At 45.2% G+C, this 26,807-nt stretch overlaps 1 protein-coding gene across 3 annotated transcripts in view; it reads left to right on the forward strand.

Moving 5' to 3' along the window:
* The first annotated feature begins 489 nt into the window (after positions 1–489).
* Positions 490–26,807, forward strand: part of EHF (ETS homologous factor) — a 43,325-nt gene continuing 17,007 nt past the window's right edge. The window contains exons 1-3 of one of the 3 annotated variants that reach the window (XM_040258997.1): positions 490–658; positions 22,056–22,155; positions 25,829–26,074. In XM_040258997.1, coding sequence (XP_040114931.1) covers positions 22,059–22,155; positions 25,829–26,074 — 343 coding nt within the window. In that variant the 5' untranslated portion in view covers positions 490–658; positions 22,056–22,058. Of the gene's footprint in view, positions 659–9,867; positions 10,191–22,055; positions 22,156–25,828; positions 26,075–26,807 lie in introns of those variants that run through there. The other 2 variants (XM_040258996.1, XM_040258994.1) reach the window with 2 other exon arrangements.

Below are 26,807 nucleotides of genomic sequence, written 5' to 3' on the forward strand. Positions count from 1 at the left end.
GGGAGCCCCATAAAAACTTGGTGTCTGTGTGGCAGGAAAAAGATTTTGATGTTGAAGCAGAGTGGACTGAACATAAATTAGTACATGAAGACAGAGGTTTAAGAGAGCCCCTGAATCCCCTATACCACCATCTCCTCCAGATTTGAGCTTCTGCTCACATTGCATTTACATTCTCCCCTCCTGGTGGTGTCTTTGGGGAGCAAGCCTGGTGTTTTTCACCTGAAACAGCCTCTAAGCTGAAAAGAACAGTCACCACCGAATCAATTCCTCATCCATTAACAGGTTGTCTCTCTGTTCTCGAGACACAGGCATAACCTGGTTAGACCTGTTTTGTTTGAACACTAACGTGTGAGTTGGCCAAATGCAAATGAGCAAATGTTTGTAATCCTTTATTTTATTTTTTTAAAGGGCCCGGCAGCCAATCAGAAGAGGGGGAAGTGACTTAGGGAATTCCCGGTTGGTGGCTTATTGCTTAACATCCTACAAAATGATTTAAAATTATTGTCATGTGCATTGATCTTCACTCTGATGAGGGCTCAGACGTGATAACACTCCTGGTTCCCTGTCCCCGTACAAGCTGGCGTGAGTGCTTCTAGCAGTCTTCCCTCCATTCGCCACAGCTATTGGATTTCCCATCCAGAATCTTTAGGTAGATGAGGTAAGTCCTTATTTTTAAACCTTCTTTGGAGTCTGGAATTCAAATACCTGAGTGGAAAGAGAAACCTGCCTTGAATCAGACAGAGGAAAATAAAAGAGACTCCCCGAGGCAGCTGGCAGGAAGTGAACACGCCTCAGCTGTGTTCATCTCACTGGGTCGTCTTAGGATTTGATTTTGGAGGGCGTCAGGCTGACTTTGAGTGCTATCTGAACTCCCTGCGTGGAGTCTGGGCTTCCAATCACTGAATTTAAAAGTCCCCTAGTTTCCCTCTCTTTCTGTGACGAAGCTATTTCCCTGGATTGAGTTGTGAAATTCTGAAAGCTGGGACAGGTTCTTCTCAGTAACGAACTGGTTGGCTAAATTGCTGTTGGAGCTCAGAACACACGTTCTCATTTTCTAGAGATGTCTTCTGTTGGTGATTTTCCTGACTCATTCCATTATTTGTAGGGAAAGGCAGATTCATCTTCAGTATATTCTGGTGTTGGAAAATGGCTGGAAACAGGCAAAGGTGTATGCATTCAAATTAGAAAAAGTGTTCAGGCAGTGTGGGTAGGCAAGGGTATGGGGGAGCGTTGCACACCTCTGTCCAGAAAACAAAAGCAATTTTGGCAAAGAGTTTTGCCATATCATAAGGAGACAGACCAGCCCTTTGTTCCATGACAGGATACTGTGACCAGACAGGCAGACATGAGTCAGCAGCACCAAATGTCTTCTAAGACAGGGGTTCTTTTGATTTTGTTTGGTCACAATGGAGAAGTATTGGCCTCCATGTGGATAGAACTGGAAACAGTGGGGAGATCATCTTTGTGTTGGTAATGACAATGCCGAGTCAGGAAAGTGACATTTTCACCATCTGTCTTTGCCAAGATTTAGCGTACTGCTGGGATTGTGGGAGCATGACCTTGTTAAGATGAAGCGTAAGCTTCTGGGCCTAAGTTCACAGGTGTCTCGCCACACTGACCTTAGTAACAGGGATAGAGTGAGTGAGTGTTTGGACTGGAGAACTTTTCAATGGAAGGTCTAATTCAGGAGTTTGTTCTGTAGGCATGGTTGTGAGGATGTGTTTAGACAGAGCTTTTCACTGCATAAAAGTATAGTTGGGGCTCATGAGTGGCCATGCGCTAATTCCACTGAAGTCAAGGGAAGAGTTGATTTCCAACAGGAGAGATGAAGTTGTGTTATTAGGAAGAATTTTAGGGGTAAGGGATGCTACCAGGAAAGGCTCTTAAGAGATTTTAAGAATGATTTTATGTAGCCCTATAAAAGTGAATAATCTTTAATTCTAAAAAAAGGAGAATGACTTTAATAGCTGCATTTGGATTTTGTAGAAGGCTCCATTTAATCTTCTTTTTGAGAACTTGAGTACAGAGACTATGAAATAACTCATCAAATTCATCTTTTTATAACCTGAAATCGTGCAGGATTACATTATTTCTGCACTATCACTAATGGCTTATGTGGACAGACTTTAACAGAATTGTAAAGTAAAAATTAAAAATAAATAAATAAATTAAAAAAAAAAAAGACAGTGGAACGTGAAATGAAGGTCATTTGAAAATGCGTGATCACATTTGAAAAAATAATAAATATAATGGAGATAATCCTCCGTATTTCCAAACTGTTTTAGAAAGGCACTTTAGAAGAAAGTAACTTTGAGGGAGCAACTGTGCTTTCAGCTCTCTTGCGTTACTGTTCAAAATGGCGGCATTATTTGGAAATCTTTTGGGTGATTGTGGGGAGATCCAGGCCTTGTACATATGAAAAATATCAAATTCAATTATATTTTTTCTTTTGAGTTAAAAAGCATCTATTTGTTAAATTTAAACAATGCCCTTTGATTATTTTTTTTCCTTTTAAAAACAAATATACTATGCGTGCCCTCAGATGGAAATGCCTTGGGTCTTTCTGGACCTCTGAGAAGTCTTATGTTCACACTCACGATTCCACATTTGTGCTCCCTTTAATTTACTAACTTTATGCAGATCCTCTTTCAGTACCTTTTTGATGATTTCAGAGGCCGAGACAAAATGGAAACTGAGAGGCTAAAATATTTACTCCACTGCATTCAGTTAGCTAACCAGAAACTGGAAGGAACTCATATCAGGTCCTAGGCCAGAATGTGAGGGCTGTGGGTCAAAGTTCACTTCTAGGAAGTAGAATTTAGTGTTGTGGATTCTTGTAATGTTATATTTCTTCTTCATCCCCACCTACCCCCTGCCCCTAAATTAAGGTTAGCCCTGAATTGTGTTCTTTAGACCATCTTGCTTTTTGAAAACTCAGTGTAGGAACCCTGTTTAATGTTCAAGCATCAAGCCCAGTCGCAGAGGTTTACACAAATCATTCAAAAGTGATTCAGTCTTTGCCTCGCTTCCTCCAGTTAGAGTCCTCCCTAAGTCCTTTGGAACAGATGGGATTTTCAAAGACCTCTGGGAGATGGGGTGGGGTGGATACCGAGAACGCCGTGGTAGAAACTGCTAACACACTTGAGAAGCAATGCCACGGTTTGGAGGAATCAAATACAAAGTCGGAACGTGATTTTCGGTGATACCTTTTTCTGCCGTTTCAGACCATTTCTCTTGTTAAGATCCCTCTCTGGTAGAATTGAAGTGACAATCATTTCTGTTGTGGGAGAGGCCCCAGTTGGGAGGCTTCGGCTCCATGCAGCTTTGGTGTTGGAGACCTGGCTTCTCACCCTGGTTGTGTTACAGGGTAACCAACCGTGCTGAGCTCTTAGCTGGGGTGAGGCATGCCGGCAATGCGCGGGGGATGGTCGTCTGAAGACTGAGGCAGGACGGCAGCCCTGTCTTGGTGGATTCTCTTAAATCTGTTGCACAATCACTGAAGCGACAGGGAAGATAATAAACTTTGTTTAATATTTTCTTATCTAAGTTTTCATAATAGGATTTTAAATCATATGATTTGTTTTGAGGAGCAGCAATTGTGCTCTTATTAGATATATGTGACTATTATGTTTATTTAAATCAGACAGGGCTTTAGAGGTCCAGGCTATTAAGCTGTGCAGGAATTAGAATGCAGTGAGGGAGAATGGGTCATGTTCAGATGGAACATATATTCAAGCCAAGTGGCTTTGACATCAGGAAGTTAAGATGTGCAGGAGTAGAAGTTTTCATGGATCCCTCAGAGTTATTTGATTAAAGAATTATTGGACTTCAGAAGGAAAAAAAATGTCTTTACGAATTCTCCTTGAAGAATCCCAGACTCATGTTTTGAGTGATGGGAGCACGGTGTAGACAAGGCCGGGTGCAGGACAGTCCCGGACTGGCAGTCAGGAGACCTGGTTTTGTAGTCCCAGCAAAACTATGTGCCCACAGCAGCACACTCCACCTCTCTGGGCTTTTGATCCCTCATTTTGAAACCTGATCATCCTGAAGATACACTTCGGTCCTCAGAATCTGGTGACTGGGGAAAGCTAGCTACGTCTAGAGGTCAGCAGGTTTAACTTGAGCCTGTGAAAGCTGAGAATGGGATGAGAGATGCCCTCCTGAGGATGAGACAGGAAGGAAGACCAGTTGGAACTCTTAAATGGCTTCCTTGGGGTCTACAGAACTTTGGCCCAGGGATATGCCTGGCTGAGGTACTGCAGACTGGATACCGGGAGACTTTCCTAGGGGTGCTGGAGTCAGTTCCCATGACAATATCCCGTCTTTATCAACTGTCTCATTTATTTGAAGTCAGCGTGAGTATAGAAGCAGATGCAATTTTGTGCAGTTTTGTGACCACTGGAAGCCCCTGGCATACACGGGTAGGCACTCTAATGCCCTCTTCTGTAAAACCCCGAAGCAGCTGGCTGAAAAGTGGATATTCAGGCCCCCCTGGAGGCCACTCAGATTGTGTGGTGCTGGTCAGCTCACTTGACTGATTGCCCATGAATTACTGGGTAGATTGGATGGGTGTGGGCTCACCTCCTATAGAGGAAGACCTGAGGAGTCATCAGAAGAGGAACATGGCTGGTCCAGCCACTGGGCAGCCCACCTAGAGACTCCAGTCTTTACAGAGGCCCTCGGCCTGAGTCTGGAAAAATCAGAGCTTGTAATAGAGTCAAGCAGGATGGCCCATTTAAAGAGGCTCCCAGGGCTTTAATTGGCCTTGTTTTAAAAGAGATACCCTGTAAAATACCCCTTTGAAAACTGATTTCACTAGCACCTAACCACACTCTTTCTTTGGGCTGTTTTACGGGGCTGAGCCCCTTGTTCTGGTTCATTGGATTCATATTATGTCTTCTCTTCCAATTTCCCCCAATACCTTGGCCCTGAGAGTTTCCTTCCTGTCCTTTTTCAGCAGCGTCTTTGTTATTATTAGGGGTATCTGTTTATTTATTTTAAATATGACCAGCATTTTAAACATGCTTCATACATTCCAAATGTGCCTCTGATGAAAACCAAGTCCCAAATCAAAAGGAGCCAAAAGGCCTACTATAATATTTTGATTACTGGACTATTAGACTACCTCATGAACCCCACTATTATAATAACTACTTATTTTTACTTTTGTAGGTCCTTCTCCAGATGCACGCTTTTTTTTTTGATGTTGTGATTGTGGTGAATTTAAAAGTTCCTATTTAGCCACGTACCCCTCACTCTATCATAGTCACCACACAAACGGCCTTGGGGGCTAGGGCTTTATGGGCGTGATTGTGACAAATTTAAAAGTTCCTATTCAGCCACATACCCCTCACTCTATGTCATAGACACCACATAAAGGGCCTTTGGGGCTAGACCTTTTTTGGTCCAATTGTGGATTTGAGAAATTTTAGCTCACCTGCCATCCCTTTCTTGACCTGATGCAGACTTCTTCCAAAAGTCTATTAAGTCTCTGTTGGAATATGAAAGAGGTCTTCTATTTCTAAATATGACAATGGGGCTTGGAGCATACGACTGTCTCAAAGAGATTTTGGGGGGGGGGTCCCTTTGAGGAAACTTAAAAAAAATTCTCTCATAACAACTACTGATATATTCTATTGGAGGAGGTAAGTGGGGCCTGAAAGGTGAAGATTATTTCAGCCTGTCTCCATGGTAACTACTGACAAGACTTGTTTTCTTCACAACTGGACTTTAGATTTGGCCTCAATTCAGCCTCTGTCCCAGTTATGTCCACTGAGAAAATCAGAGGACACCTAGCTTACCTTTCTAACTCCCTTGACCAGAGGCTGTGGCTTGAGGAACATGGGTGAAGTGTAGACTTTGGCTGCTTGTGTATCTCAAAAGGCAGGAGGCTATGGGTTTTTGTTGCCTGGAAGCAGTTGGAATGTGGTAGAAAAAACATGAGGTTAAAGTCAGAACACCTGGGTTCACATTCGACTCTGTCACCAAGTAGCTGAGTGACATTGGGTGAATTATCTAAGCTCCAGAATATAAGTTTCCTCATCTGGAAAATGGGGCTAATAACATCTGCACAGGCTATTATAAGGATTAAATTAGACAAAGAATCTGAAAGCATCCGGACCCATGCTTGTGAGTAAACAATTAGTAATTGTGGAATGGAATCGGAGGATCAGTCCTCAACCTGGGTGTTTTCAGTGAGTCTCTCTTGACAAGGAGTGTCTGGATAATTCTGGGAGTTTGTTTGTCAAAATGATCGACGTTGGCTCTGTACTGTGACTCTGGGGAAGAAAGGCAGCGGGGTTTTCAGTGGGGAAGGTGGGCAGCAGGGAGGTAGGATGAGGCATGTGAAGGGGGATCTCTTAGTGGAGCCTTGTGTTGAGCTGGCTGCAAACCACCACCCACCGGAGCCTCAAGGAAGACCTGGGATAGGTACATAGCACGTTGTTTTTTAATCCTGTCTTGATGCCTGGCATGTATAGGCCTCCAGAAGAAATTGATCTTTCCTGCAGTCCACATGACTAAGCACAACTTTATATATGTTGCCCACCCCTTAAATTCTTGAGAGTCTCCAGATACTTACTGGCCACGGCAGCTAAGGCATGAATTACTCTGGATATTCTAGAGGCTTTGAAAAAAATTCCTACTTATTTTGGCAAGGCACTATGGGGTCTACCTCCTGTAAATTGTTCAAATGAGGCTTCTGGCCATGTAGCAGTGGTAGCTAGAGGCTCTTTGAATTAAACAAGCCGTCCTTGCTACAAAAACAGGAAAGGTTTCTAACCTGGGATCCAAGGATCTCTTAGTGTCCATGGGGAGAAATCAGAGGCTATGTGGACTTGGATGTGAAAACAAATAAAATTTTTACTTTCAGTAATTTAAAATTCAATATTCAATGTGAATTCAATTCAATTTCAGTACAAGTGTGGCATACTAAACTCCTCAGTAGCAATAGCTATAACTGATTATCATGCAGAAAAATTACAGATATTTTTATATCACATTGCACTTGTTACAGATGTCTTAAAATATCGATATTCATCACTACTTTGATATCATGGAAGTTATTGAAACTGGACTAGCTATTCTTGTTTAATGTACTAATAAAGAAGCACACGGCATCATTGACTCAATGGGCATGAGTTTCAGCAAACTCTGGAAGACGGTGAAGGACAGGGAAGCCTGGAATGCAGCAGTCCATCGGGTTGCAAAGAGTCAGACACGACTGAGTGACTAAAGAACAACAAAGAAGCACGTATATTTTTATGTTATCACACATTTATTTCTAAAAGTATTTTGAAAATTGTATTTCCATATAAACTTCCTTTCTAATCTTAGTATTTTACTTTGTCATTTCAAAAGTGTTATTTTGAGGAGTCCATAATCCTCAGTGGACTGCCATATGGGTTCACAGTATAAAGAGAAGGCTAAGAGCCCCTAACTTATAGCATTCTCTCACACACGACTGAGGAAATGAACAGCAGTAGCTAATAGTTTCTATCAGAGTGGGGTGTGTTTTCTTCCCACCCATCGTTCTTGTCTATGGGTAGCTTTGGAGTTGTCAAGGGACCTTGGCATCATGAAGATAATAACAATAATAATAATCATGCTAATAATAGCTAACCTTTGTTGAGTGCTGCCATAAGCCAGGTGCTATTACAGGCATGTTCCATGTCATATTTTGTTGGACTCTCCTAACTCCTTTAGGAGCTTTAGACAGCAAAAGGTCTCCCTGCCTTCCATGATGATAGAGCAAGGGCGTAGGTAAAGGCAAGAGTTGGGACTGACGCCTTGGGACAGGGCTGGGGTCAGCGTAATACAGCCACCTCAGTCATGCAGGGTCCAACACTTAGAAAGCACCTGTGCTTGGTTTAACACTCTGTTGTTGCTGTCTTGAAGTTCTTAACACATTTGGGACAAGGGGCTCTGCTCTGGATTTTCCTTTTGCACTGAGTCCTGACAGTCACGTAGCTGGGCTCCCTTGGATATGATGAAATTATTCAAATGTGTGACAGCTCCTGATGCTGGGAAGCTGCGGGGAGAACCCCGGCTCCTCCTTATCGTGCTCATCTAGCTGACCTTAGCTATTTTGATTTGATCATTTTGAGTGTCAAAGATGTCCACTGAAGCAAGGGGAGGAATATCTGAATGATCAGCTGGAAGGAGTTTGATCCCTGGGAAAACCTTTCTGATTGGAAGTCGCTTGCCTTGCTAAGGAGTATTTTCATGTGTTATTTTCCAGAGGGCTTACTCTACAGGTCAGGGAGCTAGAGGAAGCAGAATGAAGTGTGTTCTGGAAGAGAAAATGAGACTTGGTATGCCTAGAGTCTATAGGTCTTGCAGCAAGGCTCTAGAAAGGAATATGACTTTCTTGTCTATGGTTGTTTAATGATGGTCTGTACAAAGAGAAAACCCTACTTCTTCTAAAGAGGAGATGTTCTAATGCATGAGAGAATTCATGTATTATTTGTTTCTTAAGTTGCAAAGATGATGCTGGAATGAGTCTAGTGAAGTCCTGTCTGTTTTATGGCTACGTTTTTACAAACATTTGCAGGGTCATGGGTGTGACGGAGGTCGGGGAGAACTCTCCTAGACTTCTCAGAGGGATGGAATGCAGGCTCCCAGAGCCCTCCCCTCATTGGCGTGACGTCCACGACACAGTGGGTCTGACATCAGGACCCATGTGTGTTGGCTTAGTCGTCAGATGCTTTTCCAAAGGAGGCATAATTTCCCCTTAATGTTTCAATTTCCTTGTGATTATTACCACTCTTTTATCACGGCTAATAAGTCTGAGGTGACTTTAAGCAGCCAAACCCAATCGCTGAGTCAATCTGGGGCTTTCAACTGGAAGCCAGGCTGAAGTTTTGACAGATGGGTTTGGGTGGACATGAACGGGTGTTTCGGTAGCATCCACACAGATGGACACTAAAATAACTTTCAACTAAGGGCACAAGGATGATTAGTATGCTTCATGCTCACATTTGGGGGAAAAATTATACAGCTGTACTTAAAAGGAGCTCAGTTTCAAAAATAAAAGTGTGCAATCCTAAAAGACAATCACCTTGTCTTTGGAAATACAAGAGTCCATTTTCAAAGCTACGAAAAGTTATATGGCACTTTCCCCTCATACCCCAATACATTTATTATAATACATCCAACCATTTACTAGCTTCGTGTCTTTGAGTAAGTCACTCAAGTTCCCTGTGCCTCCTTTGCTGTAAAAATGAAGATATTAGTATCCACGTCTGGGGTTATTGCAAGGAGTGAATGAGACAATTCCTGTAAAGCCTAGTTCAATGCCTAACACATCATAAACACTCAATTAATATAAACTGTCATCCTCGTCATAATTTTGATTGCTGTTTTGTAATTATACCATCTGTGAGATCCCAAATCAGCGGCTGTTGATCTTTCCCTGACTGGGGCATCTCAGTCTTTCTCTGGGAAGAAACTTTAATCTCGACCTGGTCAAATCCATTGTCCCAGTCCATCGCAACCCTCCCTGGCTCCGATTCCATCCTCTTAACCTCCCTCCACCCTTCCCGCATTCCTGCGTCCTGGATCTTATTTATTTTTCAGTCAACTGAGGGTGTTGTTGAATCTTTTATTTTTCTGGCTGCCCAATTTGGTTCTGAGGCAGTCCACTCCCTGTCCTGTTCATGACAAGAATGCTTGGGAATGCTCAGCCAGCCATATCCCTCCTCTGTCAGAACACTCTGTTCTTAACGCTCCTTGAGAAGAGGCGTTTCGGAGGCTTCCCCCTACTGCTGTGACCTCCCCTCCCCATTAAGCCAATGGTCTGGTGATAATGAAAGCCCTATGGCTGAGAGAAAGCTGCGGGGAGGTGGTAATCTCGGGGAACATCACGCATATCCTAGGTTTTCCGCTCAAGGCTTAAAAAAGAGATACTAAGAGGCTTCGCCTGCCAGTGTGTGTTGAAGGCTGGGTGATGACACCACCGCTTAATTAGTGTTGTCATGATCTCCATTTGAGTGATTTGTTTAGCTCTTTGTAGCCCTTTCTGGCTTGAGCACATCATGTGATATTGACAAACTGTTGGGAAATGAGAGCACGGTGATGCTTGAATTAATGCGGGCATCATACAGTGAACATCTTAGGTCCTTTCGAGAGGACACCTGGGATCTCAAGTCACTTGGCAGGACATGAGTGAGTCTACACAGCTTGCCTTGGAGGTAGGTATGGCTAACCTCCTTTCCCCATTGGGAAAGCTATGGTCCAGGGACTGGGGGTTTTCAAATTATGCTCATTGCCCAGGGCTGGATGAAAGAAGCCTTTGGGAGAGCCACGCTGAGTCTCTGCTTGGGGACGTAACCCAGAGACCACACCTACTCCCTGAACTTACTGACTTTCGGAAATCAACCATTTGGAAGAGTGTGGTTTGGGTTATGATCATAACCTGGCAGCCCCTTCTCTGGCCTTGTTAATCTGATTCAGGATCTTAACCTGGGCTGGCTGGAGGCTGGCCATGTCATTCTACAGATCTCAGATACCCCTTAGCGCCTTCGTAGAGCCAGCCAATGGAAAAGTACAGTGTCTTCTGGCTCCTGGGCCCTGCCAGCTCTGGCTGGTCTCTTCGATACCACCTTTTCTTCTTAGGGAGTGGGAGGATAGCATTCAAACTGAAAGCACAGGTTTTTCTTTGGTTTTTATAGGAAAAACAAATTGGCATGAACGCTCTGTCAAACCAGCTCAGGCTGTTTGGGCAGATGCCTTTCTTTGCTTTTTTCTGTTTATTTTCCAACAAATCAATGCTTAACTGCGTTGTTATTGGAGCAGAGCAACAGGTGCAAAAAAATAACTCTGCTGCCAACTCAAATGAAAAGGTAGGACTTATACCCTCTGGGAGGTATTCAGAAGATAACAGAAGCCCCTGCCAGCAACTGAATTAACAGCTCTGTTTACGGTGGGTTTTATGTTAACCTGCCCCTAACCCTCTGACACATAAACACACTATTGTCTCAGGGAGAGACATGCAGCCATCCAGACAACCAGCTGCTTTATTCTGTCCTGTGCGGAGATTAGTTTTGGCTGAGGCTGCTTTGCGAAACTCATGGCTGCCAACTCCAGGTCTTGGTGAAGGTTTCCTGTGAAGGCAAGGGTTTGGGGTTGTTGGAGAAAGGAGGACCAGTCCTGGTTTTTCTTTTAAATTAATTAATTAATTTTTAATTGGAGGATAATTGCTTTACAATGTTGTGTTGGTTTCTGCTGTACAATGAAGTGAGCCAGTTATATGCAGACATATATTCCCGCCCTCTTGAGCCTCCCTCTCAATCCCCTGTCCCTCCCATCTAGGTCATCACTGAGCACGAAAGCTGTTTATTTTACACAAAGTAGTATATGTATATGTCAACGCTACTCTCTCAATTTGTCCTATCCTCTCCTTCCTCCACTGTGTCCACAAGTCTCTTCTCTACATCTGCATCTCTATTCCTGCCCTAATCTTGTTTTTTAAGGGAGTTGAAGTTCTTCCCAAGCTTGGTCATTTCCAAATGCCAAAGCAGGTCACCTGGCTCTCCCTGCTCTTGTTCTACTGTAACTCCAGCAGGAGATGGCCAATGAGGCCAGATGACCTTGAAAAAAGCTATTACAACATTTTCAGAAGTGGTGCCCTTGCTGGACAGTCCAGTTGAGCAGGGCAGCTTCTGTGTTTTTTTCACTCTTATGCCCCCAGCACCTAGTACAGTGCCAACATCTAGTAGCTCGTCAATGAATATCTATTAATTGGAAGGGATCAATATACTAGCAGGGCAAACATTTCTTGATGATTGTTTCTCTCCATTGAAGGCTAAGATACCAGGTTTCTTTGGTATGAGGTCTAAAAGCTAGGGTGGTTAATCTTTGGAAGAGCTGTGGTGGGGGTGGGATGGAATAAGGAGTGACTCAGCCAGCTATGAAATCCCCTTGATGAAAATAATCATTACAAAAATCCTCCACAAATGCTGTGTTCTGAGGACTTTGTTTGGCCTTCACAGACTCATACTTGTTAAGTTGCTGAGCACTGTTGCATTGAACAAGATGGTATTGGATGTTAGGAACTGCTTTACTTCTTCAAGTTAGGCAATAAGACAGGGAGAGAATCACTGCAGATGAACTGAAGCTTGAGTTCTTCCGATTGAAATGTATTGCCTCTGACTTTACGAGGACTTCCTGGTGTTTATGGATGTTTATTTTAGGGCCAATATCTGCTGGAGTTCGTTATCGTGTTTTGGGAACTTGAGAGAACTCAAGTAGATGAGTCTTTAACCAGAAGCTCTTAATGGCAAGAGTGCTTAAGGATTGGTGAAGGTGGGGTCTTAAAAGCATAGATTCTGATTCACAGGTCTAGGTGGGACCTCAGGAAACTCCAAGTTTAACTTCTTCTTAGGTGCTGATGATGCAAGTGGCCCATAGACCAGTCGTGTGGCCTCTTCAGCCAAGTAGGAAAATAAGCATTGTAAAGGTAATCTCCCAGTTTTCATACGTACGCCTTTCCAAACACCTATGGAGACCTCAGTTGTAAAAGTAGGCTGGTTTTTTTTTTTGGTTTGTTTGTTTTTGCTTTTATTTTTTGCCATGTGTTGCTTATGGCTACTGTGTTTTAGAAGAGAGATCAAGGATTGGTCAGGAGAGAAATACTGAGGTTCAAGGTGGTGGGGTATACGGTGAATTTTTTACTACATTGCTGAACAGAGGTCCAGAATGACTGTCCTGGGTGCAGCATGGTTCCTCCTTCAGCTGCTGATGGAGAGGGAAAGGGGAGGGCCTTCCTGCTGCCATTGTAGGGAAACTGTGCAACACTCACATCAAGAAAGAGCAAGAATAAAAACTCTCAGGGCTTCTCTCAGAGGTCAGGGTAGACTTTCTTCTGACCCTGACTCCACTACAAGTTTTCTTTTTATTTCAATCCTACATGAGTGCAACAGAGATTTTGATTTAAAGATCCACGGTGTCAATAGATTTGTAGGGGTCAGTGGATGGTGTTTGGAGGGCCTTTTGCACAAAATATGTGCAAAACTTGGTGTGAGTATGCAGTCTGGGGAGGAGAGAACCATAGTTTCCCTTAAGGGAAAAAAAGACTCCGTGACATTCATGTTTCAAAGCTTGCCCTATTTTTAGTTTGCCATACCTGAACATGGTTGATAAAGGCCCCTGAGGTCATGTAAGGGAATCTTGTTTTTTGATCAATTTTGGTTCCTGTCCCCAGTCAGTGTCTGTTTCTTGTCTGAACTGTCACTAAGACTGATAAAATCAGCATAAGATGTGTCTTTTCCACTGGCTTATAGTTAGTAAAGTGTATCTATAATGAATCGACTCTTGGGCTCCCACTAAGGCATCATTGCTCATGTAAACGCTTGAAAGCCCAGGAATAATGCTTCCGATGTTGCCCCTGGGAACATGAAATGTCTGTCTTGAAACACATTATGAGGGTATGAAATTACCTGTGATGTAATGCTGAGAGGATCAAATACATTCCCCAAGCTTGATTCATATTTTGATTCATTTGGAAAACATGAATTATCATCTTCGTTACATTCAGTTAGATTTCACATGTACTTGAATTTTCTTTTCTCCTCACTGGGAGTAGTTCTTTTGAAATGACAGTCATACTGAAACAGGAAGTCAGTAAGCTGTTGCAACATTCTTTGGGCAAATGCTGTGAATTCACCTGCTGGTAACTTTGATTAAGGACTGAGAATGGTCTGGATAGTGCTGTCATTGCAAAAGTGATTATTTCAAGTGCCTAATTGCTCCTTGTGCTTGAGGAGTAAAAATACCCACATGAGACAGTATTCTGAGGCAGTTTGGCGATGATGTGGTTGAATGAATCAATGATCTGGGAAGAAGGCAGACTGTGGCTTTGACACTCGGTCCCCTAGGGCTGGGGACAGGGAATGCAAGCGAAGCCCTGCTTATGATCTGCACTGTGGCCCTGGTGGCTTTCAGTGTATCTTCACCCTCTCAACAGAAGAAAACACTACTTTTTGAACGAATTCAGTTCTAATCCAGATGAAGCACAAAGCATTGTGGATTGGTTTATTTCTAAAATATAAATTAAAAATCATTTTATTGAATCATACAAGGAATATTCATATGTGTATGCAAATATATTCATGTATTTACATGTCTAGATTAATATATTTGCATGAATATATAAATACTCCTTTTATGATACCTGGGTTTGATCCCTCGATTGGGGAAGATCCCCTGGAAGAGGGCACAGCAACCCACTCCAGTATACTTGCCTGGAGAATCCTAGGGACAGAGGAGCCTGGCGGGCTACACTCCATAGGATCACAAAGAGTTGGACACAACTGAAGCAACTGAGCACACATGAATCTATTTTAATGGCTAAAAGTATCATAGATAAAACTGGCCCTAAATATTCCTACCTGAGTATACTGTAGGTATAGAAAAATGATAACGGAATTCTCCCCTTTCATGCTAAAAAGGACTCTTGAATATATTGAGAAGAGAGATGACTTTAGGTTGCTCTGGCAAAAAAGAAACATGTTTCAATCAGGGTCCCTGCATGATCGAATGGACGGAGAGAGCTTTGAAATCCAGGAGAAACCTGGTAAAGGTGTGAGACCCCAGGTGGCACAGGGAGAATGCTGTGACGGTGTGTAGGATGGGGCTGGGGCTGAGGATGAGCTGAGGGCATCTTTCTTCTTTGGCAAAGCACCCCCATCTCAGCAGAAAGTGCCCAGGGTTTGTTGCTAGACACTCGGAGTTGAATTCTCTGCTAGATTCAGTTCTTTCAAAACTGTGTGAGCTTGAACAAGTGACACAACCTCTTGGAGCACCAGATGTACCATCTGCTAAATGACATAATGCCTTACAGAGCAATTGTGAGTATTGACTGAGATAATGGTTTTAAAACTATGAGAAAAGAGGCAGCACATTTACATGTTCAAGAAGCCCTAGCTACTACAGTATATAGCTACTATTAGTAGTAGCAATACACACTTGGTCTTAGGTCTCAGTAGCCCCACCACAGAGCAAAAGACACACCTTGGTCCAGATGAGCGAGCCCAAGCTGGGCTGTGTTTGTCTCTGCTGGCAGGTCCTCTCTGTGTGTTTAAGAGAGACCAGTGGAGCAGGGCTTGGCCTTGTTAGGAGTCCTGAGGCTGGGCAGAGCCTCCTGGGCTCCGGAAGACCTGGCTCTGGTCCTTTGCCAAAGTTCCAAGGGAACCTCCTTCTGCTCACTTTTCTGTCCTTAAGAGGTCAAATCCCAGACCCCTTTCTTCTAGTAATTGAACAATTCATGTGCTAAGAGACCCTGTAGGATAGAGATCCACAGGCCGTCTTCCGCCAGGAGCCCCCATCTTAGACGAGCTGCTTGCCTGTGCACCTGCAAACCAGCCATGGTGTGTGGGAGCAAAACGCTGGGGCGGTAACCCAGGGCCTGCAGAGGTGTGCCCTCCCACTGCTGCTGGCAGCCTCGGGCAGTGTATGTCTGGTGGCACGAAGGGGAGCAGGAAGTGGGCGGAGGGGCAGAGCATGGCTTCTGTGAGCAGGGGCTCAGAGATGCTGTCCATCGCCCAGCCTAATGGTGTGTCACCCAGCAGAGCAGGATGGGGCTGGGGAGCCCGAGTCCAGCCCTAGGCTAGAGTGTGCCAGCTCACTGGGACTGCTGAATATGATGTAGACGGTAGAAGTTAGAAGCCTTGCTTGAAATGAACTTAACCCTCAATTTCCACCTTGGAGACTCAATGAAATAATAAGTCACAACACAACAAATAAAAGATAATAATAATTAGGGACTTCCCTGGTGGCTCAGATGGTCAAGAATCTGCCTGCAATTCAGGAGACCTGGGTTCAATCCCTGGGTCGGGGAGATCCCCTGGAGAAAGGAATGGCAATCCACTCCAGTATTCTTGCCTGGAGAATTCCATGGACAGAGGAGCCTGGTGGGCTACAGTCCACGGGGTTGCAAAGAGTCGGACACGACTGAGAGACTAACACTAATTAGCTTGTATTCACCAAGTACTTAATACGTATATTGTGATATGTGTAATATGTACTAAGCATTCTACTGGTATCACTTCATTTTGTCTTTCAACAACCATTTTTATATAATCCCCATTCTATCAACGAGGAAACTGAGACCCAAAGAAGTTGAATCACTTGTCCAAATGATTAGTCAGTTGGCAAAACCAGGCATTGAACCATGGCCATTTGACTGCACAGCCTGGTGCTTCCCACCATTGCACCATCCTGCCTCTGAAGAGTCTACCTCAACCCTAAGAATATTTCCCAGGCCAACCAACACAGTTCAGAGAGAAGCTTCTGGGCAGACCCCACGGTGATAGCTAATATTTCCTGACACACTGTGAGAATTTTACAAACGTTCTCATTTGATCCACACGTCAACTCCATTTCTCCCACTTTTTATCATGGGGAAAAGTGAAACTTTAAACAGGATGGTACTTCCCCAGGGTCAACACAGCCTGCCAAGGAGCAGAGTCAAGACTTCAATCCTCACCATCTGAGTCACCATGAGAACTGCCCTCCAGAAGCATGGCAACATTGGGCTGGGTTTGAAGCTCCTCACACCTTGAGTATGTCCTTTCAACCCAGATGTTAGTGAGATTCTGTCTCTGCGACTAGTCTCACCCACTCCGAATTGAGCTGCTGAGCAAGAGTTAAAATGTGAGACTCTTAAACTTTAGGGTCAGGCTAGGCATTCTGCTGGCCCCCTCCCTGATCCATTGATCTTCCCTGTGCATGGTGGTCAAGCTGGTGCTGGAAGGGAATCCACTTTTGATGAAGGTCTGGTGCGGTGGGTACAGACGTGGTGGGTCGTCTCTGTATGTGGGTGGCTCAGAAGTAGTCTGAGTCTGTAGCAACTTGGGGCACTGCGGGTGCTTCTGTTTAATCCCAAGGGGCCCCTTAACCAAGTGGGGAATAAAGAGTGATTCTGGCCACCCCAGCAGAGCACAGTGCTGCCTCTCTGCCAAATTGAGTTCGGATTGGCCAAACCCTAGTGGCCCAGGGAGTTGCTGCCTAGGACAGAAGAGTGTCCGACTGGAAGGCTGGCATGAGGGACCATCTGCTGTAATTGATTGGATCCCACCCATGGTTCCTCCTCTTGAAATAAAGAGCAGACTTCTGTCATCCAAAGTGTCAGTCTTAGAATTGTGGTGCAAAGGGTGACATCTTGGGCAAATGTGGAGGAATCAGTGAAGAGAATGCAGATGGAAAAACCTCGTATATCTCAGTGCATTTCAATCTTTCGGTTTGAATTAAAATTTACTTTTTTCTTTTCTTTGATGTGCATTTTTCAATACTCCAAGTAACAATTTATGCTGTGTTCCCAGAATACATACTATGTAAGAATAGACAATGGGGGGTCCAATACTCAGTGAGTTTTCATAAACTTCCACCTAGGAGGCACTTACCAGGTATGGGTATGATGAGGCATTGTGCCAGGGGCCCCATGGTCCTGAATCTCCTTCAGTCCTCCAGCAAGCCTAGGTGGCAGTTTCCCAAGAGAGGATATAGCAGCTCAGAAAGGCTAGTCCAAAGTCGCCACACCAGCAAGAACAAAATCTGAGCTGTTGTTTCCATGGGCTCTGATTTGACTGGTGCTCATGACTAGGCGTGATCTGGCTCTGGGGCTTTTTTTCCAGGGTTGGTGAATGAGTGCTGCTAGAATCTAGTGGGAAGAGGCTAGAGATACAGCTGGGCATTCTGTAGTGTACAAGATAGCCCTTCCAACCAGTACCATCCTGGACCAAAATGCCAGTCACACCAAGGCTGAGAAACCCTGCTTTTCACCCTAGAATTCTCTCCTTAGCTGGAAATGAGGTGAAGCGGATCCTTCTCCAGCTTGCTTTTAGCTCAAAGGGTGGAACTGTTTTTCCTCAGGCTCTGAATTTACTGCTTCCAATCTTGGATCTTCCCGACCCAGGGATTGAACCCGGGTCTCCCGCATTGCAGGTGGACTCTATACCATCTGAACCACCAGAGAAGCCCACGGACCTTTAACTTCATAGCATTACTTATCCTTCCAAATAGCCCTTAAGCTTGGAGGACATCCACAGTCCCCTGACTCCCTCTTTGGAATCAGTAAAGATGTTGAGCTCGGAAGGAGTAACACACTCAAGGTTACATAGCTCAAAGTCAAAGATGGGGAGTCTGGGTTCCAACCCAGCCCTCAAAGTCTCCAAAGTCTCAACCTCCCATAATTGATACTTTTTTTTTTAAAGAAAATAATAAAAGTTATGCTGAAGGTAAAGTAAAAAGATTAATGAGAAGCATTAAATACTTCTAAATTAGAAGAATTGCTTTTCATACTCCATCAGGTAATCACCTGGGCTTCCCTGGTAGCTCAGCTGGTAAAGAATCTGCCTGCAAAGCAGAAGAACCCAGTTCAATTCCTGGGTCAGTCAGGAAGGTCTCCTGGAGAAGGGATAGGCTACCCACCCCAGTATTCTCAGGGTTCCCTGGTATCTCAGACAGTGAAGGATCTACCTGAACTGTGGGAGACCTGGGTTTGATCTCTGGGTTGGGAAGATCCCCTGGAGGAGGGCATGACAACCCACTCCAGTATTCTTACCTGGATCCCATGGACAGAGGAGCCTGGCAGACTACAGTCCACGGGTCACAAAAGGTTGGACACACGACTGAGTGACTAAGCACAGCAGAAGGTAATCAGCGTGTACCATGGAAAGTCCACATTTGTATACGGGAGTGTGGCTGAATTGGTTATAATAATAATGCTTTTTCTTTCTTTCTTTCTTCTTCTTTTTTTTTTTTTTACCATTCTCAAGGCACATTTATTATCTATTATCTCATTTGATCTTCTCAACAATCTTGTGAGGCTGTTGGGGGGCAAATGTCCTTATTTCACACTTGAAAAGCTGGGTCTCCAAGGGATTAGAACTTGGTAAAAGGCCTTCAGCCATGCTAGCCCCAGGGGCCTTCCGTGCCCACCCTGAGGGCATGGTCCCTGCCGCCCCAAGCTGGGTTGAGAACACTGACCTTCTCTCCTCAGCAGCCTGGGTGAGCTCAGTGAACTCTGACTCACTAAGGAATAAGCCACATAAACTCTTTTATGGGTGCTAACCATTTACTGGGCCCTGTAAAAAAGGGCCCCTCGTTGTGCTGGCTGCTTTCCCTTGGAAAGGGGGTGCCAGCAGGGAGTGTGCTTAGCCTCCTGGGGGCCCAGATGGCAATGGGGCAGCTGTGACCTTGTAATCCTCAGGACTTCTCTCTGGCTGAGAGTAGTTCTGGATGTCTCATGGTGAGAAATGATGTCCGCCTGGAGGAGAGGGGCTTGTGGGACATTGAGTCATGAGAGGAAGTCTGGCCCATGTGTTCCTGCTAAATTTATTGAATTCTTAGTACCCGCTGAGCTCTCTGTGCACACAAGCTCATTTGATGCCCACAGCCCTTTGAGTTTGGGTTTGTTCCCATTTTACAAGTGGGGAAAGTGAGGATCAGAAAGATTCAGGTCGGATAGACTTGAACTTGTTTCAGGGTCACCCACCGGGAGCAGGCGAACTAGGATCTGAGCCCACCTCTCTCTAACTTCAAAGCTGGGTGCTCGGTCCTTACCCCACTCTGCCTTCTAGATTTTGGGGAATTGGTGAAGAGAAGCCCTGAGCCAGCCGGCTGAGGAAGTGGGTCATAGTTGGCCCCAGCAGATCTGACTTCCACTGAAATAGCCACTTTGAAACAGCCCTGCAGGCAAACCCTTGTGAAAGAATTTCAGGGAAGCCTCCCCTGCACACCCCACCCCCACCCCCAGCCTGGAGGGTACACGGACTGGGCTCTGAGCTTCAGCCCTTCCAGGGTTAAACAGTAACCTTTCTACTGCTTGTAGCTGAGCAAATGCTGGCAAGGAACAAGCCTAGCCTTGAGCAAACAGGAGCTGGTGCCATGCCCTCTCCCTCTCCCAGCCACCCCTCTGGGGACCTGGAAGCTTTCTTTTGCCTTCAAGTCCCCCATCTGATTGCTTAGCTTAGGGCTATTGCTCTAGAAAGCTCAATGGGAAAAGAAAGTTTGACTTGGGTTGGTTTTCTCTGAGAGTGAGAATCCAAGACATTTCTGGAAATGAACTTCAAAAGCAATTTACTAGCCCTTCAATTTCTGCCCGGGGAAACTGAGGCCCACGGTTACTTCCGGTTCAGGTTGTCCATAGGCATAGTGTCCCTCCTCATCATAACATACCTGCTATGCAGTTACGTCCTATTTGGTGCCAAGTGCTCGAGGTATGGAGACTCACTTAAGCCCCAACCAGTACATACGGTGGCTACAATGGTCTGTATTTTACATAAAAGGAAACTGGGGTTCAGAGAGGCTAATAACTTGTTTGACTCGGTATAAACCAGCTAAGAACTTAGCTGGTATTAAGTGGCGGAACTTGGGATAAACTCCAGCTCTTTCTGACGCTGAAACTCATCTCTACGGCACCACTGCATACAACTCAGCTCTGCTACCTCCCCTCCCTGTGGGCTCATCAAGAGCTCATCATTGCCACCCCATCTTGCCTTCTCCTACCTTCTACTCAGGCTGGATTCAGGCCTAATTATTTGCCAAACAACCAGGATGATGATGTTAATGATCATCATAAATGTTTCTGTTTAGCCTAATTCAACTCTTAATCACTGCTCTACTCCCTGTTCCTAGAACTGTGCCCAACCCATTGCAAGGCTAATAAATATCTGTTGAAAGAATGAATACATGAATGAATTTTTATGTCTTTTCCAGATCCCTTTTCTCCCCTCTTAAGCCCTACATTGACCCAAAGCAGCAGTAGTTAAATTAGAGGAAGGGGTTTTGAGGGAGTGGAATGGCTCTGGTTGGGCAATTTCCATCCTGGGGATGTTGGTGACACATGAAGATGCAAGTTTTCACCCAAACAGGCAGAGAATTTTCCATGATCTTCTACTGTAATTCTAGCTTCTCCCCACTCCAACATTTAGAAAAAGCAGGTTACCCTTAGAGGTCCCGGGTAAGGTTCAGTCACCTTCTGGAAACAGACTGTTCATCCTTTGAATGATTGAATGCACTTCTGAGGCTTTGAGTCTGGCATGAGGGTAAGAACACTGTAAGTGCTGGAGGACCGAGGTGAATATTTCTAAAGCATAAAATTTTCATACAGTTCAAAAAAAATCCAAAAACAGGCTCATGGAAGAAAGGCTGTTCTCCTTGATCCTTTACTGAGAAAATGAGCCTCATACTGAGAAAGTCCCATTCAGGTCAGCTGTGAAGCTTGCAGTATCCTCCAGGTGGATGGCATCATTGATTCAATGGACATGAGTTTGAGCAAACTCCGGGAGATGGTGAAGGACAGGGAGGCCTGGCGTGCTGCAGTCTATGGCTTTGCAAAGAGTCGGATATTGACTGAGTGACTGAATGGTGGTGATAATTAAAAGGAAAGGGAATGTGAGGATGAACTTTTTACCAAGAAGGAAGGGTCAGTGTCTTGTTGGAGAAACCAGTTGATTTATAACGTTATCACAGAGCTAAGTGCTTGAAAAGCTCTAGGTCAAATATGGCTGAGGTCCCCTGAGACCAGCCCATCTCTTGGCAGATATTCTTACTGAGGAAATTTACTGGATGCTGAGGGGCGGGCTGCTCAGGTGTGTCAGAACTCGTACATGTCTGATTTCAAGTCAGGGTTCCCACACAGGTGCTGGGTCTGTTCTGCTACCCATTTGGGATTTTACCGAATGGCAATTCCACCTTAAACAAAATCTCCCTGATATTTTCACTTTTGTAGAAAAAAAGAAAAAGTTGGCTGCTAGCCAGACTCACCCGGCGAGCAGGTATTACATTTTCCTCCTGTTTCATTCCCGATCAGAGATTATTCATTTATGAATGGGTGGCTGTAAAAACTTGCCTCATGCATATGAAAATTGAACCTGGAAATTTTTAATTGCCAGTCAGCTTTGCTTTTACTGAAAGGGCTATGGCAACATGCTTGGCAGGCAGTGGTCGGGAGGACACGTTCTTTCTTCCTTCCTAAATTTGCTCTATGATCCATACTGTGAAATGACGTTTGTCCCAGAGGCACTGACGGAACGGCCTTTTTGATCCCCTTACAGATCATGATTCTGGAAGGAAGTGGTGTAATGAATCTCAACCCCAGCAACAATCTTCTCCACCAGCAGCCAGCCTGGACAGACAGCTACCCCACGTGCAATGGTAAGGGGGCTGCGTATGTCCTTCCCCATGCAGCTTCTTCCAGCTTCTTCTTTTGCTCTGATTAGACTTTATTCCCCAATTTCATGAAGCTTACAGGGGGTGTGGGAGCCAGGAGGCCTATGGGAAATACAGGGGATGTGGGAGCCAGGGGGACTGGAGAAAACTCTTTAAGCAGGAGATCCCCACAGGTCCCCGGAGCCCCAGTCAGAAGCCCACTTGAGATATTCTGTGGTTTCCTCTCAATATTCAAAGTTCCAGGTTGGCGAGCTGACAGAGAGGGTGAGAGAAGAGATACCCCAAAGTAAGGCCATTTTAATAGTGTTGGCTGGGATATGAAGATGGGATAGGAGAGAAAACTCTGTGTGTGTGTGTGTGTGTGTATGTGTGTGTGTGTGTGTGTGATGTGGAAGCATGGACATTAAGGAGAAGAGAGTTAGAGCAGCTTCATCCTTCTGTTTCATCCTCCAGTGACTTCCCTCTATAAAGGGTGGGTAGATTTGTTAGGAGACCATGTGCCTGCCTGTGATGCTTTAATCTAAGATTGGTGGATTAGAAGAGGGAGGGCTTAGTCTGGGGCCTACAGAGGGTGGATCCAGCCCTGGCTTACTGTAGAAGCCAGGCTGAATACAGTGGTTGCTAATCAGCGCCGTGCACCTTGTTGTGAAGGCAGTCAGCTGGGGCAAACTCCTATGCACTGGACCGCAGCAGGTGTAAGGAGGTCTGGGCCTTCTCTCACCCTCTGCCTGCTACTAATTTCCTCCCCAGAGACTCTGCTGCCCTTGCTTCCCTTGAACAACAGGGAAGTGGCTCTTGGTGAACAATGTCTGGGAGGCAGAAGTGGGATGCTAATGGAAGGTTGCATTCTCCAAGAAGCAGCCGATTCCTGGGCAGCTCCACCTTTCAATTTGGAATCCCCAGCTGCCCAGCATGGAAAACAGAAAGGGGAGACCTTCTCTTGTTTGATCACCTGTCCTCCTGAACTGCTGTCTTTTCTGGGCATGAGCTTCCCTGTGGGGACCTTGAAGGATAATTCTAAACAGGGAAAAGCTCTTCAGGCTGGAAAGTCTTTTGCATCCCAAGCCCTTAGACCCTCATTATGGCAGCATTCCTCTTGTTTGCTGTGCACGGAGTAGAATCCACTCATCACTGTTACATTCTCACTTCCAGAAGCTCCTGGTCTTGATTGATGGGACTGGGGAGACCAGTTGAATGCCAGAGAAGCTGAACTCATAGGCTTTTCAATGCTTTTCCCCAAACTTCTGCAGGCTAGTGGGGAGTCTGCCCTGTTCAACTTCAGACAAAATTCTCTGGTTCGGCCAAGTTCTAATAGGCTGCACTATCAGGAACCCTCCTCTCATCTGAATCATGTGACATTGAAAGAAGAATGTACTGTAGGCCTGGTGTAGGGTTATTGAGAGTTGTTGTCCCTTGTTTGCAAACTCAGAGTTGCACAGTTAGCAAAACAATTAATTTCAAAATAAAAGAACAGAGACTTGGGGGAGCTTCAAAAAATATAGCCCACCCTTCAACAACTGTATTGGTTGGTGAGACACCAAAAAAAGTGGGAGGAATGAGAGACATCCCGTTTAGGCTCAGTGTGTTAGTATATTGGGGAATATTTCTATGTAATTAAATTTAGGGACTAGATTCTCCCAATCCTTATCCCTTCCCCCTTCACTGTTGGCTTCGCCTTTAGGACCCCAGCTGAGGGTTCAGGCCTACTTTTGTGTGGTTATGAGGTACGAGGAGTAAGGCACCTAATGTGAGCAGCAAGTATGACCCAGGACAGCACCTTTGTGCCCACGTGATCTTGACCCCCTGTTCTTAGCAATCCTTAAGTCTGGGAGCAGTGGATGAAGTCCAAGAGGGTGAGCAAAAACGGGAGTGGGTTGGAAGCATTCCCCCTTCAGCTTCTCCTCTGGGAGTCTTGAGGGCCAGGCTGTGGGTATTATGGGGATCAGACCTTTTGAAGCTCTGTATCTCCTTGCCATGCAAACTGTGTCTACTGACAAACATCATCATCATCCCCATTCCTGGGACACTCACCAGGAATGCAGAGTCTCAGGCCTCATCCCAAGTCTATGGAATCAGAATCTGCATTTGAACAACATTCCGTGGCGGTTCATAATCGCTTTAGAGTTTAGAGAAGTACAGATCTAGCAGGACCTTGAAGAAAACGTTAGGGACCATTTTCTTGCGCTACATTTTCCTTTCTTGGTCCATCCTTGAGTTGGTGGGAATATCTGTGTGTCATGCTCAGTTAGATTTCCCCTTCTTCAGCTTGGTGGGCTCTAATAGGGTCTCCCCCTTGTTCCTACCCCTCACCTCTTCCAAGAGAGTGCTCCCTCCCTTGGTCCCTGCTTTAGAAGGGATTGTAAGAGCTCTCAGCCTTGTCACATGCCAACAGAAGCTGGCTCTTTCTTCTCCATCCCTCCAGGACTCTGGGTTGATTTAGTGATGCTCTCTTAAGTGAGTATGAGAGTCACATACGTAGATAGTTAGTCCATAGTGAGCTCAATAATATTTATTGACTTGGAGGAACTCCTCTTCACGGGTACTTGAATTAGCCATCCTGTGAATAGATCTCACAGGCTCTTCCAGGTTCCAATGTTATTCTTCAACAATAAATTTACTGAAGAAGTGGAGAGAAAGTACCTATAATGGCAAAATCTCTAAGTAGTTTTTATGGGAGATACAAGGATGGGTAAGACGTGTATAAGGCTGGGTAAATTGAGCATACAGTTTACAATGAAGAATAGGACTGTAAAGACCCATCAAGAAAGGCAAAACAGGACAGAAGTCATGAGGAGAAATGGGAAGTATGTTTCCTAGAGATTTAGAGACAGCAGCCCTCAGCAGTCGGTCGGGGGGTCTCTGATGGCTTTATGTGTGGTCGGAGTCAGTGAGTTGGGCAGGAATTCAACAGGGAGGAAGCCATAGGTAGACCTCAAACTGGCCTAAAGGACAATACAGAGAAAAGGCAAAAGGTCACTTGAGGAATAGTGAAGAGCCTCAGTACCTGGCTTGGAAGTTTTGGACCTAATTTCAGTGGATAAAGGGAAGTTGCTGAAGGTGACTGGGTAGGGAAGTGACATCATAGTGGCTGTAACTATCAGAGTGGGCAGGGGGACATCAGCACAGCGAGCAGATGAATCAGCTGGACCACTCTGGGGAGAAACAAAGGCATCATAAAGAGGAGAACCCGAGTCTCAGGCTTCTGGTTGAAAATGGTTTGAATTGGGGGTATATGTGTGTATATAGGTGTGTGTGAGAGAGAGAAGGGAAAAAAAAAAAAACATGCGAACTCTGTGGGTGTGGGCAGGAAGCCAATATGTTGCTGAACCTGTAGCAATGCATTAGCTTTCATGGTACTTTGTGGGAGATGGGGAAGAAGCTCATGACCTCAGAGCGTTTCAAGTCTTGTGTTCTATCCAGAGCCCAGGCGTGAGTATACGAGGAACAATAGGAAGATGTAGGGAGGCTGAATGACTGGCTCCTACCACAACCAGGGAGGGAATTGCATTTCCCAGAGCCTCCTCTCCAAACCCAACCTCTGCTGATGCGTGCACACCTCGGGAGCCATCCCTGTGACTTCTGGCAGTGCACCTCCCTGTCTGGGATCATGCTCAGAAACAAACACAGCTCACTCACAGGGCTGCCTCCTCTTTTGCAGTTTCCAGTGGGTTTTTTGGAGGCCAGTGGCATGAAATCCATCCTCAGTACTGGACCAAGTACCAGGTGTGGGAGTGGCTCCAGCATCTCCTGGACACCAACCAGCTGGACGCCAGCTGCATCCCTTTCCAGGAGTTTGACATCAACGGCGAGCACCTCTGCAGCATGAGTCTGCAGGAGTTCACCCGGGCGGCGGGGACGGCGGGGCAGCTTCTTTACAGCAACCTGCAGCATCTCAAGTGGAATGGTGACTCTCTTTCACTCTCTCTACTCTGTTGAGAGCCAGCTGGGAAGGGCAGAGACTCCACAACTGGCAGGGTTCCTGTTTAGGGACATCTGAGGATGGTCTTACCTCCAAATGACTGTTTCCCAAGACAGGGAAGAAGAAGGGAGGTGAGAGGGGACAGGCTTGAAGCCTAGGGTACAAGGTGTGCCAAATCCCATACAAATCTAGGGTAATGTAATTCTCTCCTTACGGTTAATTTCCAAGGAGACAAGGGTTAGCTGGATAGTCACAGAATACTTGGTGCTCTCAGAAAACCACTTATTTCTCTTACAAATGGGGTTTGATTGTTTCATTCCCAATCACTTGCTGGTTAAGATCGCCATGGCTATTTTAAAAAATATTTCTATACTTAGGTTCTTACAATGGGACATAAGTATGGTAAAAAAAAAAAAAAGGTGAAATTACATCTAGTTTGTTTTGGGGGAGGAGAGAAAGCTTATGTTATTACAACAGATTCTTAAAAGGTCCTAAATGAAAAAGGGTTAGAACGAATGGTCTGGACAGGTTTGGTATGTTTCTGCAGTGACTTCTGGGATTGGAGCTATCCTAGAGCCCCAGATGTCTCTTCTGACGCCTCACCCAGCACATAGACAGGAAGCATTCAAAGGCTATCCATCAGTGATAGCTGGTTCACACACGCATGCATGCTATACTGGCTTGGAAGGCTTGGTAGGGGAGACAGCTATCTTGCAGA

Source organism: Oryx dammah, unplaced genomic scaffold (assembly GCF_014754425.2).
Source record: "Oryx dammah isolate SB20612 unplaced genomic scaffold, SCBI_Odam_1.1 HiC_scaffold_17, whole genome shotgun sequence".
Classification (NCBI taxonomy): Eukaryota; Metazoa; Chordata; class Mammalia; order Artiodactyla; family Bovidae; genus Oryx; species Oryx dammah.